General features: G+C 39.7%; 1 protein-coding gene across 1 annotated transcript; it reads left to right on the top strand.

Moving 5' to 3' along the window:
• The first annotated feature begins 1,181 nt into the window (after positions 1-1,181).
• On the top strand, positions 1,182-19,316 carry LOC109063031 (patched domain-containing protein 3-like). The gene is made up of 4 exons (XM_042721094.1): positions 1,182-1,951; positions 16,859-16,986; positions 17,072-17,217; positions 17,292-19,316. The coding sequence occupies exons 1-4, from the start codon at positions 1,259-1,261 to the stop codon at positions 18,929-18,931; spliced, it is 2,607 nt and encodes an 868-aa protein (XP_042577028.1). The 5' UTR covers positions 1,182-1,258; the 3' UTR covers positions 18,932-19,316.
• The last annotated feature ends 775 nt before the right edge of the window (positions 19,317-20,091 follow it).

Genomic DNA, 20,091 nt, shown 5'->3' on the forward strand with positions numbered 1-20,091 from the left:
TGGCTATGTTTACATGCACAATTTTTGGTTAAATTGGACTGAATTCATTCCAATTGATAAATCTGAATGTAGTGCATACATAAACGCTAAATAAAGTGATCGGGTTGATGTGCGTGTTTATATGTCACAAGCTTTAAATCGGAATTGAATTTTTTTTTACATGTACACACTGCACAAATATCGAGTTTCTCACTGTTTGCACATAATAACCACTCTCCTACACTGTTTCTTTATTTGTTTTTAACAGCAGAATAAATATTTATCCATTTATGGATAAATGCTGGATAAATGTTCAGCGTGTCATACGTCATTACGCTATCTCTACATCACTGCACAGTCCTTTCAGTTTCGGGGTTCAATCCGATAGAGTGTTTACATGCACTCTCAATTCTCATTAGAAAAGGAATAAACCACCCCCCTCATTAGAAAAGGAATAAACCACCCCCTTCAATCCGATTGAAACTGAATTCCGATTGAGCTCAATCGGAACGATTAAGGTGTTTACGTGAAGGATTTTCAGTCTAAATGAGCCTTCAATCTAATTACAAACGGAATATTTGATTGCATGTAAACGTAGCCATTGAGGCTGAGGTGTGCGCTTGAATAGTGTGCTGATAACAGTCTGATTGGGAACAGGTGTGGATGATTAGTATTCGGGTGGTGGAGGTGAGAGAGTTTAGCTGATCCGTTACAGTTATGTATGTGTATACTGCGGTGTAAAAAACAAAATGCCATTTTAATGACAATAAAGACAATAGAGATTCTAGCATTTTGATGCCTTGAAGTTCCCTGATGTGGATGATTGGAAGCTTATTTTATCTTATTCTTTATTACTTGTTTTGTAATTTAATGCGTTTTTTGTATTATAAAATTATGTATTTTACTGGACCCACATCTCTTGTCCTCGCTGTAGAAGTGAACCTGTCTGACCCAGTCATACTTTGAGATCTATCAAATATTTCCCTGGATGGAGGAATTCCCGAAAGTCATAGTCAGTTATTTCTTTAAAGACCATCATTTACATCATCTAATGAATAACGGTAAAACTGTCCCTTAGAATTGAAAATTACTTTTTAATTAGGCTTGTCATTTCTGGCAGTGATGCAGAGGGCAGGTGCCAACAAGGAAGTTTGTTAGTGAGTAACCTTACATGTTGTTAATGAGTAACAAGTGAATTTGTGTTTGAGTTCAGCTCAGCTTGTAAGTACATCATGATCGTTGCTGGGGCTTTGCAGAAGCGTGTGAAAGCATATGGAGGATGGCGAAGTGTAAAACAGACTGCATTGAAAGGCCTCTCTCTCTGGCTTTTGAAAAACTTGGTTGTGTTGTTGGTAGACATCCATGTGTGTTTCTTTTAGTAGCTTTATATGTTGCAGCTGCCCTTGGAGCTGGTTTTGTTTTTCTTCAGGAGAGGGAGGCAAATGATATTGAAGACCAGTTCACGCCGATCAATGGACCTGCCAAGCTGGAGAGAGCATTTGTGGTGGAAACTTTCCCACAATCTGAAGAGTTTTCTCAGTTACGGCTCACGTCTGATGGCACTTATGCCTCTCTGATCATCACAGATTTGCATGGAGAAAATATATTAACTGTACCAGCTTTCAATGACATTATTGAGTTAGACAGACAAGTGAAAAAAATAACAACAGGAAACACTTTTGAAAACCTCTGTGCCAAAACAAAGGGAAGGTGCATGTCAAATGCAATTTTGGACATTATCAATTACAATGCTACTGAAATAGTTTCTTCAAACATAACATATCCGATGAATAATAACATGTTTTTGGGATCAAGTATCGGCGGTGTAGAGCTAAAGCCGGATAGCTCCGAGATATCCAGTGCAAAAGCGGTAAGGCTTTTTTATTTCCTAGATGAGGAGAAGACAAAGGAAAACTCTTACTGGCTTGATGGCTTTCTCAAACTCCTCTCAAACTATACAGAGCGAAAAACGGTAAGTCAAAAAACTAAATCTGAATTGTGTGTTACATCTACTCGTATATAAATACATGAATGTGTGTGTAAAAATATCTCACATAACCTAAACAGTGTTGTAGAGTAAATAGTTCTATACATTTAATGGCTTTATGTAATTTAATTACAAAATAAATGTAGCTGTTATCAGTTACAGTTACCGAGTAGAAATGTGTAACTAAATTACAGTTACTTATGAAAATGTTAATGATTACAAAGGGGGATACATCTGAATATTTTCACACATTCACATTCAGATTTAATTGATTTTTTTTTTTCACAAATTGCACTGACTATTCTTAAAATATGAGACATAAGGCCCTATGATTTTCGTCACGTAAAAAAAAAAAAAAAACAGATTAGTGGAATCCAGTCATAAAAACGGAATTACTGTATAATGTGGAATGTCACGGAATATGCCAAATTTTGGATGAATAGATCAAAAGTAGGTCCGTACACTTGTGTGTGTGTATATTTAGCTGCAATAAGACTATATATGAATCCTGCATGTCCTGCATGAATGAATGGTGCAGACGTGTGGTTTCGTTTATTACACACTGTAATGCGCATTACTTGCAGGGAGTTATTAATAAAAGGTTGCGCAGAAGCCATCCTAAATTTGATCTTACAATCATCTCTCAAATATGCATATGCAGACCTGCCAACATGTACGCATTTTGCCCTCAAAGTACACTGATACAATTTGTTACTCTAAACTATGCAAAAACCTAGTGACCTGTCCATGCGGAAGCAACAGAAAAAGATGAAGAGTTCAACCAATCAGAGCGTTTTTTTTTCTTCGGTTTTGCATTTAAATAATTTCCATGCATTTTATTCCGCTCCAAACTTGCTCTGTTTGTGAGTCCATAAGTCTATGTGCTGAGATGAGGAAACGCCTCCCCGTTTATAATATGCATCTGAAACAAAACACACAGAGCATCTTCCCTTGTAATGAATTGTAATACGAAGTGTTTCTAAACCTGTTGTTGAAAAACAAAAGAGAACATTATAACTTACTCCACAACATCAGATGTATGTTAGAAATAACTTTTGTCCTGATCTGATGTGGCTTCTTATCACAGAATGACGCAGAAATATATTCTATTCTTATACTGTAATAAAGATGATAAAAGAGATGATAAATGTTGATTATAAATATACTTAATATCAAAATAACCGAGGTGGTTTTAAGAACACTGGTAAACTTTGTCGCAGTTGAGTGTTTATAGTCTTAAAGGGATACTCCACCCCAAAATGCAAATTTTGTCATTAATCACTTTCCCCATCCTTCAAAACCCGTAAAAGCTCTGTTTTTGAATTTATTGTTGAATAAGTACTGAATGTACTGAAAAAGTCGTTATTTTTGTTTTCTTCACTTACAAAAAGTGTTCCCGTCGCTTCATATAACCCTGACTGCACGTCTGATGGCAGATGGAATATTCTGACGATGACTTTTATACCTTTTATGGACCTTGACACTGTTATTTACTTGGCAGTCACAGGCCTCCCGGTTTTCATCCAAAATATCTTAAATTGTGTTCCGAAGACAAACAAAGCTTTTACGGGTTTGGAATGACATGGGGGTAAGTGATTAATGACAAAATTGTAATTTTGGGGTGGAGTATCCCTTTAAAGGGGTCATCCGATGCTACATGCACTTTTACAAGTTGTTTGAACTGAAATATGTGTTGGCAGTGTGTGTACACAACCACCCTCTAATAATAAAAATCCTACCAGTGTTTTTTTAAGGGGTCATATGATGCGATTTCAAGTTTTCCTTCTCTTTGGAGTTACAAGCTTTTGGTGAATAAGAAGATCTGTAAAAGTTGCAAAGACTAAAGTCTCAAACCCAAAGACTTGTCCATGTCCTCCTAAAATGCCTTGTTTAAACACGCCCCCACATGTCTATGTCACGATGTGGGAAGATTTGCATAACACCGGCAAAATGTTTAAGCAAAGAAAGAAGGTGTAACTTTAATTCTTGCTGTTGGCTGTCAGCGCTATGCCGTGGAGACGCTGTTTTGTTGTGAAAGCGAAACTACTTTGTTTGGCCTTTCAAAAGAGGACACAACTAGAAATCAGTGGTTATGTTGTATTTACAACACTGTTGCAGAACAGTTCAACCCAAATATTCAGATGTGTGCAACGCATTTTATGGAGGACTGTTTCCTGATCCTGTCAGAAAACACTACAATGCCGGCGCTTCTGACTCAGACTGTAAGTACGTTTACATATGTAAAGGATTTGCCACTAATGATTCAAATGCGAGTTTTGAGCAGTGTAGAGCAGTGGTTCTCAATTCCAGTCCTTGCGCCCCCCCTGCTCTGCACATTTTTTAAGTTTCTCTTATGGCTTCAGACGTTTTTTCTATTCGAACGTAAGTGCCCTGCAAAGTGGACATTACAGGATATTCCGCTATGATTCCAGTTTGGCGAGACGTTATGTTCCATTCAAAGTCCATTGAAGTGTGCGAGACGTGAATTTAAATTGTATTTATTTACAGAGGTATATGATGTCACAACTACCATTGAGAAATTTTAACCAAACTATATTCCACCCTCTTTCATCAAGGCCCTAAAGAATCATATCAACTTGTGGAAAATGGGCATCGGGTGACCCCTTTAATGTTCTCTTTGAATGTCATCATTCAAAGCGTTTGTATCTACCTGGGGGCGACTGCGGGTTTATCCTCTGGTTATCACCCGCAGACTAATGAGCAGGCTGAGTGTGCTAACCAGGATTTGGAGAGGGTTCTGCGCTGTGTGGCGTCTGCAGAACCGTCTTCTTCGAGCCCCAGATTAACCATGGTCGAGGTGCCTCCATACTTGGAGGATCGCAAAGAAACCTTCATTCTGGCGAGAGGAACAAAGCTTTGGTGGACCGTCACCGTACTTAGCCCCAACTTTACGTGTGCGGTCAGAAGGTCTGGTTGTCTTCTCAGGACCTTCACTTCAGACTCCCTTCACGTAAACTGGGACCCAAATTCGTTGGACCATTGTTTCTAAAGTGCTCAGTCCTGTGTCAGTGTGACTCAAGTTAACCCCCTTATTTAAGAACACTCAGCCGTTTTTTTACATATCTTAGATCAAGCCCATTTTTCGCTCCTCCCTTCAGTCCCAGACCTCTGGCCCCCACCTCCCAGGTGTATACGGACCAGTAAACTCCTGTACACACTGGACAAATCTGGGAGTATTTACTGACCAGAAACGAGAACACCATGGTCTGTATACTGCCAAATATGTACCAATTCGGATGTATGTTACTGAGGTATTCTTCCTTGCAAAAGTCATTCACACCTTTGTGCCACTGTTCCCTCCCCTTTTGGTCATGTTTAACTGGATTGGCTGATTTGAAACTAAACCCACCCCTAAACCAGACAGCTTCCTCCAAAAGTAATTTCATTGGTAAACTTGTGATTTATCCCACCCAAAACCTTTGCAGAAAAGTGACTTCATTGGTTACATTTAGAATATATCCCTCCCAAAAACCTTACAGGTGAATGATGTGATTGGTTGCAGACCTGGTGGGCAGATTGATTTTGTCTTTATTAGGGGAAAATAGTAAATAGTATTTAAAACATAAAAATAATCAGAAAACAATTTCAACAGAAAACAACATTTAAAAATACATCTACTTTGAATGAAAGATTTCAAACAAATGCTGTAACACATTAAATCAAGTGTCCCAGTAAACTCAATTCCTCATTGTAGATTCTGTGTGCATCCACATCAACATCTTCCACATCTTACATTGAGCTCCACCATTTCTGTCCTCTACAATGCTCTTTCTGTGTTTGTCTCCATTGACCAACAACTGCAAAATAATTGTAATATTGACAATAATCATTACAGACTAATAGCCTATTAAAGAAGTTACTGTTGTGTCTCGGTTTTTTTTTTTTTTTTTTTTTTTTTTTTTTTCTACAACTGTGATTGTTTCAGTTGGGCCCTTCTGGAGTGAAACTATGAAAACTTCTTCCTCATAGCCTAAATGAAATAAAACGTGTTTATTAAAGGAAAAAATATTTAATTGGATAGGTGAAACAATACAAAAATGGATAAAACGTTGCAACAAACTTCTGAATTTATGTTACCATTTATAATCTCTGAAGATAAGTTGACCCAGTCTTGTGTGTAGGATACTGTAGAAAAGAGGAAACATTATCTAAAAAATTACAGTATAAATATAGTTGTTGTTTTTTGAAAATATTTATTTTTGGCATTTTTTGCCTTTATTATGCAAGGAGAGATCAGATATGACCAGTGTTGGGCAGTAACGCGTTACTGTAATTTGATTACCTCCACAACACATCTCACACAAAACACAGTATAATAAAATATAGATATTAAAAAAAATGAAGCACAACAACTCACTAACTAAATACATACCCTCCCCACCACAACACACGAGACGACGCAACAGAGCGCAGCGCGTGGGACAAGACTTGATAGGCGAGTGCAGAGACTCGTGTGTGTGTGCGGGATTCGGGAGAATAAAAGGGATTCATGGAACTCCCTCAAAAATAGAAATATCTGAACATAAAATATCTAAAACAAATTAATTGTTATTCATCTATTGCACAAAAGCAACATTAACTAATATAAAATATAAACAATTAACAGGCGCAAGTGTATGCAGAGTTTCTATTTAGGATATAACGTGTTTGCAGCGTTGAGCAAGGCAGTGCTAAAATTTGCCTTCTCACGAATCCTCTCATTATTACTAACGAATTGTAGACATTATGAAAGATTCATTATGCATATATTTATTTATCTGTTTATTTATTTATTAACAGAGATTTGTGAGATTGCGATGAACTGAGATGTCTTTTAGAGATTATAAATGCTGGCATTTTGCCGTGCTAAACCATGTGTAACGATGAATAACTCTACTTGGGATCCATTTGCAAGCTTTTATTTGAACACTCGTAGTCGTACAGGCGAAGGGTCAGGATCAGCAAACACAGTGTCACAGGAATATCAGAATCATAGTCAATACCAAGCAGTGGGTCGGGGTAACAAGCAAGTATCACAGTCCGTATAACAATCAGGGTTCAAAGGGTAGGCAGCAAAGGTTCACAGATCGATAAACAACAAAGGTAGGCAATGGGGGAAAACAAGACAGGGTAAAACGCTCAGAAATGTTAGCCGTGGCAGTAACAAGACCTCGCAAAGAGGTGATGCAAAGGTCTGGCTTATATGGCAGTCTCTGATAGGGAACACCTGACCGGTGATCAGTCCAAGGTACGGGGCTTATGGGTAATGTAGTCAGTATCAGTGTACGTGAGTGTTTGGATGCATGTAAGTGTCAGTATTCGGGTGATGCGTGCCCTCTGCTGGCCACTGGAGGGACTCACGGGGTTCGTATCCGTGACAGAGCCCCCTCCCTGCGAACGCCTCCTGGCGTGAGGTGGAGGACGACGTCGGGGTCTACCTCGAGGTCGAGGGGCCGGTTTCTCTGCATGTTCTCTATGAAAATCTGTGGTTAAGTTGGGGTCAAGAATGTCCTCGGCATTGACCCAGGAACGTTCCTCTGGACCGTACCCCTCCCAGTCAACCAAGTATTGGAGGACTCGTACCCGACGTCTCGAATCAAGCAGCTCTCGCACCTGATAGGTTCTCCTCGCTCTCCACCTGAACCGGTTGGGGACTCTGCTCACGGGACCTCCCCTCGCCCTCCTCCTCAGGGGCAGCAGCGGGCTTGAGCAATGACATGTGGAAAGTGGGAGAAATACGATATGTGTTTAGGCAAAGCAAGGCGGAATGAAACAGGTGTGATTTGTTGTGTGATTTTGAATGGACCCACGTACCTTGGGACTTAACTTTCGGCATGGCAATTTCATCCGAAGGTCTCTGGTGGACAGCCAGACCCATTGACCAGGTTGGAAAGTGTGTCCAGGGCGTCGACGACGGTCGGCCCTGTTCCTTCAGGCGCCGTACAGCTTGTTGTAAGTGTACGTGGGCTTGATTCCATGTGTCCTCGCTTCGTTGGAAGCCACTCAGTTACAGAGGGAACATTGGTGGGGTCACCTGACCAGGGGAACATGGGTGGTTTGGTACCCTAGAATGCATTTGAAGGGGGTGATCCCGGTGGATGGATTGATCAGGGAGTTCTGTGCATATTCGGCCCATAGGAGAAAACGAGACCAGTCCTCTTGATGGGAGCTGCAGTAGGAGCGGAGGAACCGAGTGAGCTCCTGGTTGAGGCGTTCCACTTGACCGTTGGCCTCGGGGTGATAACCAGACGTGAGACTTACGTTGACCCCTAGAGCTTGAAAGAAATCCTTCCATAAACGAGAGGTGAATTGAGGACCTCTATCCGAAACGATGTCGTCAGGTATGCCGTAAAACCTAAACACCCAATTACACAGGAGTTCGGCGGTCTGAAGAGCAGTGGGGAGTTTGGGTAGAGGAATGAGGCGACATGCTTTGGAGAATCGATCGATGATTGTGAGTATGACCGTGTTTCCTTGGGATAGGGGTAAGTCTGTGATGAAGTCTATGGCAAGGTGTGACCAGGGTCGTTGAGGGATAGGAAGAGGTTGAAGGAGTCCAGCTGGTAGTTGACGAGGGGTTTTGTGCATGTTACACGTCTGACAGTTCTGAATGAATTTAATAGTGTCGGGGTTGATTGTTTCCCACCAGAAGCGGTTCTTGAGGAGATGGAGTGTGGCTGTGATGCCGGGGGTGACCAGAGGCAGGAAGACAGTGGATATGATCCAGGACTTGATCACGGTAGGGGGCAGGTACGTAGGTTTTATCCGGTGGACAGGTGGCTGGTGGTGCTTCTTGTGAATTGTGCTGTTCTATTAGGGTCATTATATCCCACTGGATGGGAGCAACCACCACATGGAAGGGCAAGATGCTTTCGGGGGTTGAGATGGAGGGGTCGTCATCATGGATACGTGACAAAGCATCGGCTTTAGTATTCTTGGAACCTGGGCGATATGTGACATTAAACTGAAACCGGGAGAAGAACAAGGACCATCTGGCTTGGCGTGGGTTGAGTCTTTTGGCAGAGCGTAGGTATTCCAGATTTTTATGATCCGTAAAGACGGTGAAAGGATGAATAGCCCCTTCGAGCCAATGTCTCCACTCTTCAAACGCTGCTTTCATGGCTAACAGTTCTCTGTCTCCCACATCATAATTCCTCTCCGCCGGGTTGAGCTTGCGGGAGTAGAAAGCACAGGGATGAAGTTTCTCCTGAGGGCCTGGTCGCTGTGAGAGAACGGCCCCAATGCCAGTATTGGATGCGTCAACTTCGACTAAGAAGGGGAGAGAAGGGTCAGGGTGATGCAGGATAGGAGCGGTGACAAAGCGTTCCTTTAATTCCTTAAAGGCTTGACGGGGGGCCTCGGACCAGGTGAGACGATGTGTACCTTTTTTGATCATAGAAGTGAGAGGACTGACGACTGTACTGAAATTTCTGATGAAGCGTCTGTAGAAATTGGCAAACCCCAGGAACCGTTGTAGCTCCTTGAAAGTCTGAGGCTCTGGCCACTTGAGTACAGCAGAGACCTTACTGTCATCCATGGCAACTCCCCCCCCGAACTGATGACATAACCCAGGAAGGTAGTGGATGTAGTGTGAAACTCACACTTCTCGGCTTTGGCGTACAGTTGATGTTCGATGAGGCGCTGTAGCACAGTTCTGACGTGTTGAATATGATCCTGTAGCGTATTGGAGTAGATAAGGATATCGTCAATGTAGACCACAACAAACTTGTTCAGCATGTCCCTGAAGACATCATTAATGAAAGCCTGGAAGATGGACGGACTATTGACCAGTCCAAACGGCATAACCCGGTATTCATAGTGCCCGTTGGTTGTAGAAAAGGCCGTCTTCCATTCGTCACCCTCTCTGATGCGAATCAGGTTGTAAGCACAGCGTAAGTCAAGTTTGGTGTAGTATTGGGCAGTGCGAAGTTGTTCTAATGCAGCTGGAACCAGGGGAAGGGGATAACGGTACTTCACCGTGATCTCGTTGAGACCACGGTAATCAATGCAGGGTCTCAGACTGCCGTCTTTCTTCTTGACGAAGAAGAAACCAGCGGATGCAGGGGAAGTGGAAGGACGTATGAAGCCTTTTCCAACTCTTCCTTGATGTATTTAGTCATGGCTTCGGATTCTGGGAGTGACAGTGGAAACACACGACCTTTGGGGTGGATTGTGACCTGGTAGGAGATCAATAGCACAGTCATGGGGTCGATGAGATGGTAATGTGTTTGCTTGGGTTTTGCTGAATGCTGCCTTGAGATCGTGATATTCCGCTGGTAGATTGGGAACCTCGGATGACTCATCACCAACGAGTGCACTGGGAGAGGAGAAATGGTAGATAGACATTTTGTTTGACATTTAGTGCTCCACTTTAATATCTGACCTTCCCTCCATGATACTAGTGGATCGTGCAGTCTCAGCCATGGTAGTCCCAGAATTATGGGTGTATTAGACGTGGGCAGAACGTAGAACTGAATGACCTCCTGGTGCAGTAAACCGGTTGTCATGGATAGACTTTGAGTAAGATGAGTGATGATACCAGTTCCCAGGGGACGACCATCTATGGTAGCTACAGACAGAGTTAGCACAGGGTATTAATGATACTTTGTTTGTTCTTGCAAACTCAGGTGACATGAAGTTCCCAGCCGCTCCAGAATCCAGTAAAGCAAATGTGGTCACTTGAACGTTGTTAACCCTCTGGAGTCGATTAACGCGTATACGCGTTTTGGGGTATTTTCTCCTGATGACCCCGAAAAGAACTTAAATTACACTTTCAGTTTTGATCGTACAGATAAGTGCAATACATCAATCGAATCTGTAAAGGGTCTACTTTTTTTTTGTATACAGACATAATAACAACAAAACTTTGTGCACTTATAAAATAAAGATAACAAACAAGGAGTGCTGTCTGCAGCCTTTGTCTGCGCTGATCTTCAGATACAAATGCGTCATTAAAATGAACTGTAACTCAGTGAAATACTCAACGAAGAGACATGAGAGAGATATCTATAGAAAGCCTGACATGTCTACTTTTAAACTAAACAAGTGCTGCTGAAAACAAATATTCTGTGATAAAGTAATCCATATGAAAACAACGCGATGTCCGTTTTTTCACGTCTCCCTTCATTATCTTCTAATGCGACCACGCCCCCCGCGCCGAGCGCGCTTTTGAGATTCAAATGTTTCACTGAAGCGCGCGGCTTTTGAATACGCCCACACAACAGAAGACAACGCAGCGAGACTGTTCTTCAAGTTTTTATTATTTTACTGTTTGCTTCGCGATGAGAGGAATAAGACATAATTCACCCCAAAAAGATGTGATGTGGTTGAGGATTTTATATTTGGATTTCCTCAGAAAAAAGGAATGAAGCACTTTATTCAGCAGAGATCAGAAACATGAGTAAGTCTCTTTTTATTTATTTATATACTTGTACTAGTTTTCACATAACATGTAAACATTTTACTAGTTAGACTTTTTCCAAAGACTTTTTCCAAACTATAATTCCTGACTAAATGTATACTCAAGTGAAATATTATGAAGTTTCAATAACAATATACACTACTATACCATTCAAAAGCTTGATGTAAATAATATAAATGTAACAATAAATGTAACTGTAACAAATGTAACAATCATTGCTGTTCTTTCAATTTATCCCCCCTAAAAAACCTAAAAAAAAATTCTCAGCTCTTTTCAACATTAATAATAATAATAATAATAATAATAATAATGATGATAATAATAACAATAAATGTTTTTTTTTGTAGAAAATAAGATTGTTAAAAGGATTTCTGAAGGATTGTGTGACTGGAGTAATGATGCAAAAAATTCAGTTGTGAAAGTCAGCTTTGATTGTTCCTAATAAACTGTTTAACTGCACTCACAAGTGAATATTAAAATTATGTTGTTGGATAATTAAATATATTCTAAATAAACTACAAACATAAAAATTATATAGATTTATTTTGTCCTCACATTCTTTCTTGTAACTCATCCCTCTCAGTGACACAGCTGACTGAATGGCTCATTATGCAGCTCATTATGCAGGCCTTTGTCTTCTCAGGTGTGAATTCATGATAGTTGATAGTTGACGCCTACTCGCATATGACTTTTACCAACAAAAAGTGTCTTAGAAAATTTAAATCAATATATTGTTTTCTGTAAGTGAGTAAACAAGATGATTTTCACATCATTTAGAAAAAAAAAATTCTAGGCTACAAGCTCCAGTTCTCAAAATCCTGGGAACCAATTTTCTGTATGTGTTTTATTGCCTTATTCAAGTGATTTAACATTTTTAGTTTTTTCACTAACCACGCATAACATGTTTTTTTCTCAAAAACACAATCATGTACATACATGCTGCTCACAATATTATTATAGCCTAGTTTGTGCTGATTACAGTGAGATTAGACTTTAGCCATTTAGATATTTATAAGAAACTGAAAAAAGCACAAATGTCAGGGCATGACAAAACTTCTCCAGGCCCCAAAAATACCCTTAGACTCCAGAGGGTTAATGGTTAGTTTCAGGGGTACAATCACACAGTTTACAGGATGGAGAGAGTGTAAGGATTCACTCACCAATTTGGACGAGACAGATGAGGGACGGTGAAGGACAGCTGGCTCGTTGATGACCTGGGGATCCACAATACAGACATAGACGATTTGCCAAGCGACGATTCCTTTCTTCAGATGAGAGATGATAGGAATTAACTTGCATAGGTTCAGGGTCTTCAACAGACTGAACTGCTTTAATGGCAGTGCTGACACGAGAACGGGGTTTACGTGAACGTTGCAGATTGTCAATTGCTATTGTCAGTTCGATGAAATCATTCAAACTTTTCCCTTCATCTCGACATGCCAGTTCAGTTTGTAATTCATTACTTAAACCTTTCCGAAACAGAACTTTTAAGGTGTCACTCACCCAGGTCGTTTGTGCTGCCAGTGTGCGGAAGTTCATAGCATACTCAGCAGCTGAAGATTTCCCTTGAGAAAGCTCTAGCAAGCGTTCACCAGCGCTCTTTCCCTCCTTGGGATGATCGAAAACCTCACGGAAGCGTGTGAGGAAATCGTTTGAAGGAGGGGAAAGATGACCCATCCGTGCGCCATACAGCGGTAATCCAGTCAAGAGCCCTTCCGGTTAACAAAGAGCAAACAAAGGCAATTTTACCGTTGTCAGTGGAATAGAGCATGGGTTGTTGTTCCACAAACAGCGAACATTGAAGTAAGAAGCCTTTACATTTATTAGGGTCACCGTCGAATTTCTCAGGAAACGCCAGTCGTGGGTTAATCTGAGAGGGCGTGGGAACCGCATGTGTAATGGAGGCCGCTGGTGGCGCGGGGTGTTGTGACAACAGGACTGTGGAGATTCTGAATAGCTTTCACCAATTCCTCCGTGACGGCGGTAAGACGATTTAAACTGTTGCTGATTAGCAGTGATCTGACTTGCCTGAGCTGCCAGGTTGGTGCAGAGATGTTCATATACTGCTGGATCTTGTCCGGGCGAGGTCTTCTGTAACGATGAATAACTCGACTTGGGATCCATTTGCAAGCTTTTATTTGAACACTCGTAGTCGTACAGGCGAAGGGTCAGGATCAGCAAACACAGTGTCACAGGAATATCAGAATCGTAGTCAATACCAAGCAGTGGGTCGGGGTAACAAGCAATTATCACAGTCCATATAACAATCAGGGTTCAAAGGTAGGCAGCAAAGGTTTTCACAGATCGATAAACAACAAAGGTAGGCAACTGGGGAAAAAAAGACAGGGTAAACCGCTCAGAAATGTTAGCCATGGCAGTAACAAGACCTCGCAAAGAGGTGATGCAAAGGTCCCTGGCTTATATGGCAGTCTCTGATAGGGAACACCTGACCGGTGATCAGTCCAAGGTACGGGGCTTATGGGTAATGTAGTCAGTATCAGTGTACGTGAGTGTTTGGATGCATGTAAGTGTCAGTATTCGGGTGATGGTGCCCTCTGCTGGCCACTGGAGGGACTCACGGGGTTCGTATCCGTGACACCATGCATGCAGCAACCGCCTGCTTTATTTAAAAATAACAGTGTTCTGTGAATGTTGATGTTTAATAACAAATATTTATCGGGAGCATTTATGCTGGGATTTCATAAATGTCACGGAGAAAAAAGTAATGTAACTAGTACTGTAACTAATTACTAATTACGTTTCAATAAAGTTATCAAAACAGTAACTTGATTACTTTTAAAAGGAGAAATCAGTTATCAGTAATTTGATTACATTTTCAGAGTGACTTGCCCAACACTGGATATGACATGAAGCAAAGTGGGAGAAAGAGAGGGGGGGGGGCGGGTTCGGGAAAGGTCCTCGAGTCAGGATTGGAACACGGAAAGCCTGTAGCGCAACGGCGCTGTATGTGTGTGTTTGTGGGGGGTGAGGGTGTAGGTGTGTTTGTGTGTGTGTTTGTGGTTGTGGGAGGGGATCATTTAGGAAGAGTTAGATATATTGGAGACCAGTGCTATTTGAGACACTTTTTACATAACATATTTATTAAGGGAGATATATTTTTAAAAGTATTTGTTTGTCTGTATGCAGTTTATAATTTTAAATATCAGTACAGACCAATATATATATATATATATATATATATATATATATATATATATATATATATATATATATATACAGTACAGACCAAAAGTTTGGAAACATTACTATTTTTAATGTTTTTGAAAGAAGTTTCTTCTGCTCATCAAGCCTGCATTTATTTGATCAAAAATACATGTGATATATTATTACAATTTTAAAATAATTATTTTTACATTTATTATACTTTAAATTATCATTTATTTCTGTGATGCAAAGCTGAATTTTTAGGATCATTATCACATGATCCTTTAGAAATCATTCTAATATGATGATTCATTATCAAAGTTGGAAACAGTTCTGCTGCTTAATATTTTTTCAGAACATGTGATACTTTTTTTAGGATACTTTGATGAATAAAAAGTAAAAAAAAAAAAAAGCTATTTTTTTAAAATATAAATATTTTGTAATAAACAATATACACTACTGGTCAGTAATTTTGGGTCAGTATATTTTTTTTTCTTTCTTTTTTTAAATAAAATCAATACTTTTATTCAGCAAGGATGTGTTAAAATGATAAAAAGTGATAGTAAAGAAAATATATTATTAGAATATAAATTATTAGAATTCTTTTTTTTTATTTTGAAAAAATGCAGTTCTTTTTAACCTTTTATTCGTCAAATATATTAGACAGCAGAACTGTTTCCAACACTCATAATAAATCAGAATATTAGAATGATTTCTAAATGATCATGTGATAGACTGGATGTTACATGTGACACTGAAGGCTGGAGTAATGATGCTGAAAATTCAGCTTTGCAGCACAGGAATAAATTATTTTTTTTAAGTATATTCAAATAGAAAACTATTATTTTAAGTTGTAATAATATTTCACAATATTACTGTTTTTTTCTTTTCTGTATTTTGATCAAATAAATGCAGGCTTGATGAGCAGAAGAGACTTCTTTCAAAAACATTAAAAATAGTAATGTTTCCAAACTTTTGACCTGTACTGTATGTTCTCTAATAGTTCTGTCAAAAAATATAAGGCTAGCTATATTTGAGTTCAATAATAAGACTATTTTGAGGCTGTTTTGTGAAACATCCCTGGCTCACCCCCTTCCTCCACCTGAGAATTCAATTCAATTCAGTTCAAGTTTATTTGTATAGCACTTTTTAAGATACAAATCATTGCAAAGCAACTTTACAGAAAATTAAGTTTCTACAATATTTAGTAGTAGCTTATCAGTGGTGACTGTCAGTTTATGTGCATATGGCAAAAATGTATGGAAAAATCAATTAAAGACGTAAACAAACAGACGATTAACACTATTAACAGCAATTATGCAATCAAACTTATAGCAAATGTGGTAGTTCTGTATGTTGTCTCTGGGTTAGCATCATCTGAGGGGTTGGCATCATCTCTTCTCAGGTGTTCTGGATCCAGACTGGAGCTTGTGTAAATCCTAGTTACCACGGGATGTCAATCCCAGCAGAAACAGAGAAACAAACAGAGACATAATTAGCGTAGCTGCTGTTCCAGCTAAGCAAAAATAATTAGTTTAACCCAAGCTAAAGAATAATAATGTGCATTTGATCAGATTATGAGATGCATTATTTGAATGCTTGGCCAAAGAGGTGTGTTTTTAATCTAGATTTAAACAGAGAGAGTGTGTCTGAACCCCGAACATTATCAGGAAGACTATTCCAGAGTTTGGGAGCCAAATGCGAAAAAAGCTCTACCTCCTTTAGTGGACTTTGCTATCCTAGGTGCTACCAAATGTCCAGTGTTTTGTACTTACTGCGAGAACACGGTAAGTAACTTTAACTGCTGGTCATTAACATATGAAGGGTCTGACAGCCACCAATCCTCACAACCAGCAGTGTTTCAGCTGTTCATGTCCATGAAACTTCACAGATTCCTATATATGTCCATGTACACTGGAGTATGTGGGTGTTTCTGGAAATGTACTTTTCTGTGTAACTTGGCTCATGTAATTTCCACATACATCTGGCAAACCTGAACTTACACAGCAGTTTACCATGCACAGATATTACCAGATTGACCGTTTTCATGCAGTGGTATGGAGCAAAGGCTGTGAATACTTATGTACATGTGATTTTTTTTTTTTTTTTTTTTTTTTTTTTTTTTTATAAATGTGCAAAGATTTCAAACACACTTCTTTCATGTTGTAGAATTTTAAGGACAATAATGAATTTAATCCATTTCGGAATAATGCTGTAACATAATAAAATTTGGAAAAAGTGATTCGCTGTTGATTTTTTTCAGATGCACTGTATACTGAACAATGATTTGTGTTGAATTTCTACAGGTCCATGTGTCTTACTTTACATCACTATCAAGACAGAATGAGTTCGAAATCAATTCAGACTCTGTGATCCCCCTTTTCTCTGCAACATATGCCCTGGCCATTAACATTTCCGTTCTGTCTTGTTTGAGGTATCACTAAGAATTAAAACAAATCAAATAACCACTAATATTTCAATCTCTAGCTTTGTCATTTATCCCTTGTGTCCTTCCACAGGTTAGACTGTGTCAGGACGAAGGTGTGGGTGGCCTTGTTCGGCGTTCTCTCTGCTGGTATGGCTGTGTTGGCCAGCTTTGGACTGCTGCTGTTCTGCGGGATGCCATTTGCCATGACTGTGGCTTCAGCCCCCTTTCTGATTCTCGGTAAATTTCATTCATCACCTACTAGGTGTCTCACAGCTGATGTTCCTGGGCTCACAGTCTCTGCTTTCCTCCAGGTGTTGGTGTTGATGACATGTTCATAATGATCTCCTGTTGGCAGAAGACTGAAGTTCATAAAGCCGTTGAGGTTCGCTTAGCAGAAACGTATAAGGAGGCCGGCGTGTCCATCACGATCACCACACTGACGGATGTGCTGGCTTTCTACATCGGCCTCCTGACTCCATTCCACTCAGTTCAGTCTTTCTGCATGTACACCAGCACAGCTCTTCTGTTCTGCTACATCTTCAACATCATTTTCTTCGGTGCGTGTCTCGCATTAAACGGGAGACGAGAGAAAGGCAACAGACACTGGCTGACTTGCATGAAAGTCCCAGAAGCCAGTGGTGATGCTATAGCTTGTTGTGTTGGTGGTGCTTATGATAGAAACACACGTAAGGAGTTTGAAATGCCAATGGATTCATTCTTTAAAAACTATTATGGCCCGTTTCTGACAAGAGTGTGGGTGAAGGTGCTTGTGTGTCTGATCTATGCTGGGTATTTGGCAGTCGGTATCTACGGGTGCTTCCAAATACAGGAAGGTCTAGATCTGAAACATTTAGCAGTAGACGGCTCATATGTTGGTGATTACTATGACAAAGAAGATGAATTCTTCTCTGATTTTGGTCCTAATGTCATGTTAGTTATAAAGGATGAGCATTTTCAGTACTGGAACCCAACTGTGCGTGAAAGTCTTGATTTGTGTTTGGAAAACTTTCAAAATCTGACACTGGCAGACTCAGACCTTCCACCTATTTCTTGGCTTCATGTATATGTGCAGTATGGGATGAATTCTGGTTTTGATGTAGACAATGAAACACAGTTCAAAAGCCATTTAACTGCATTTCTTAATTATTCTGGTTTTAGCCAAGATGTTAATTTCACTAACAATCAGATTCAAGCTTCACGTATGTTCGTTCAGTCGGTAAACATCCGCACAGCAATCGATGAGAAGAACATGCTGAATGCATTTAGAGAAACCGCAGTCGAATGTGGGAAGTTGCAGACACCCATTGATCTGATTGTGTACCACCCTGCATTCATCTATTTTGACCAATATGCTGTCATCATCAGTAATACAATCCAAAACTTAGTGGTTGCTACATGTGCAATGTTAGTCATTTCACTCCTGTTGATCCCAAACCCTCTCTGCTCTCTCTGGGTGACATTTTCCATCGCATCTGTCATTGTGGGAGTGGCCGGTTTCATGGCATTATGGGATGTTAGTTTAGACTCTGTGTCTATGATTAATCTTGTCATCTGTATCGGGTTTTCTGTGGATTTCTCTGCTCACATATCCTGTGCTTTTGTGTCAAGTGAAAAAACCTCAGTGAATGAGAAAGCCACGGATGCCATCACTAAACTGGGCTATCCAATCGTTCAGGGAGCCGTGTCCACTATCGCAGGTGTGGTGGTGCTTGCGGCTGCTAAAAGCTACATCTTCAGGACCTTCTTCAAAATCATGTTCTTAGTCATTCTTTTTGGGGCTGTCCATGGCATTGTATTCATACCTGTGTTCCTAACCTTCCTCGGCACTTGTAGTAATAGCCGTGTAAAGAATAAACAATACAGTGACACAAACAAACCGCAAAGGACAGTCCCAGTCATGGATCACGCCATGAAAGTTTGGTGTACTGATCCTGACTGTCCCAGCCTATAGCCTAAACACTGTCCTAACAGTAACTGACCCTACATATGACAAACGGTTAGGAAAATGGGCAAACTTTATTCTTATATGTATGAGTTTAGGTCTATATGACACTTTGATTGGACCATGCAAGAAAATCCAATCAAAAAAATCATTCTAATAAATTAACTAACAACTATAATATTTTTGTATGTGTTTTTTCTAATCATCTCTTTTAGCATTAAGTTTTTTTTGGCAAATAATTTCCTTTAAAAATTATCTTTATGCACTGCAGGTCTATTTAACATGCATGCCTATTCATTTTAACTTTGCACATGTAATCTAAGTGCATGCATTTAACCAGTTTATTGAATGTTAGGATTTTTATGTTCGAAATTAAAGCAATTTGAGCTCTGTGTAATTGTGTACAAGTGTCTTTATTGTGAATGATGTGAATGTTCTCTTGCTGCTTCTAAGGCTCATCACCATGACAAGCTGCAAGATAAGAGCTGTGGTCTGCCTGAGGAACTCGTCACCAAACGTCTCTTTGTAAATGTAGCAGGCATTGATTATAAATTGTTTTATTGTAAATTCACTCAAAATCCTTATGTTTTTCTGTTGGTAATTAATGTATATATATATATATATATATATATATATATATATATATATATATATATATGTATATATATATATATATATATAGACATATGTATATATATATATATATATATATATATATATGTATATGTGTGTGTGAGAAAAGAAAAAAATCCCATACTCAGAATTCGTGCTCTGCATTTAACCCATCCAAAGTGCACACACACAGCAGTGAACACACACACCGTGAACACACACCCAGAGCAGTGGGCAGCCATTTATGCTGCGGCACCCGGGGAGCAGTTGGGGGTTCGGTGCCTTGCTCAAGGGCACCTCAGTTGTGGTGTTGCCGGCCCGAGACTCGAACCCACAACATTAGGGTTAGGAGTCAAACTCTCTAACCACTAGGCCATGACTAACGCCTACATTCACAAATAACAATGATTTTCCCAAAAAGAATGATTAATTATCAATTGAGAATTTGTTATTATTATGTTATGGTGAAAATAATAATATGGGCAGTGAGAAAATAATAAATAAAAAGAGTAGGGCTGCTGTGAGTGCAGGCAGCATATTTCAACCCAGTAGCATGA

Source organism: Cyprinus carpio, chromosome B3 (assembly GCF_018340385.1).
Source record: "Cyprinus carpio isolate SPL01 chromosome B3, ASM1834038v1, whole genome shotgun sequence".
In the NCBI taxonomy this organism is placed as follows: Eukaryota; Metazoa; Chordata; class Actinopteri; order Cypriniformes; family Cyprinidae; genus Cyprinus; species Cyprinus carpio.

What these genes read in the sequence shown, in the direction of transcription:
- LOC109063031 (XM_042721094.1), top strand. Translation starts at nt 1,259, where the DNA reads ATGGCGAAGTGTAAAACAGACTGCATTGAAAGGCCTCTCTCTCTGGCT. An exon ending in TCCGTTCTGTCTTGTTTGAG is followed by an intron (nt 16,987 to 17,071) that starts GTATCACTAAGA and finishes GTCCTTCCACAG; the next exon opens with GTTAGACTGTGTCAGGACGA. An exon ending in AGCCCCCTTTCTGATTCTCG is followed by an intron (nt 17,218 to 17,291) that starts GTAAATTTCATT and finishes GCTTTCCTCCAG; the next exon opens with GTGTTGGTGTTGATGACATG.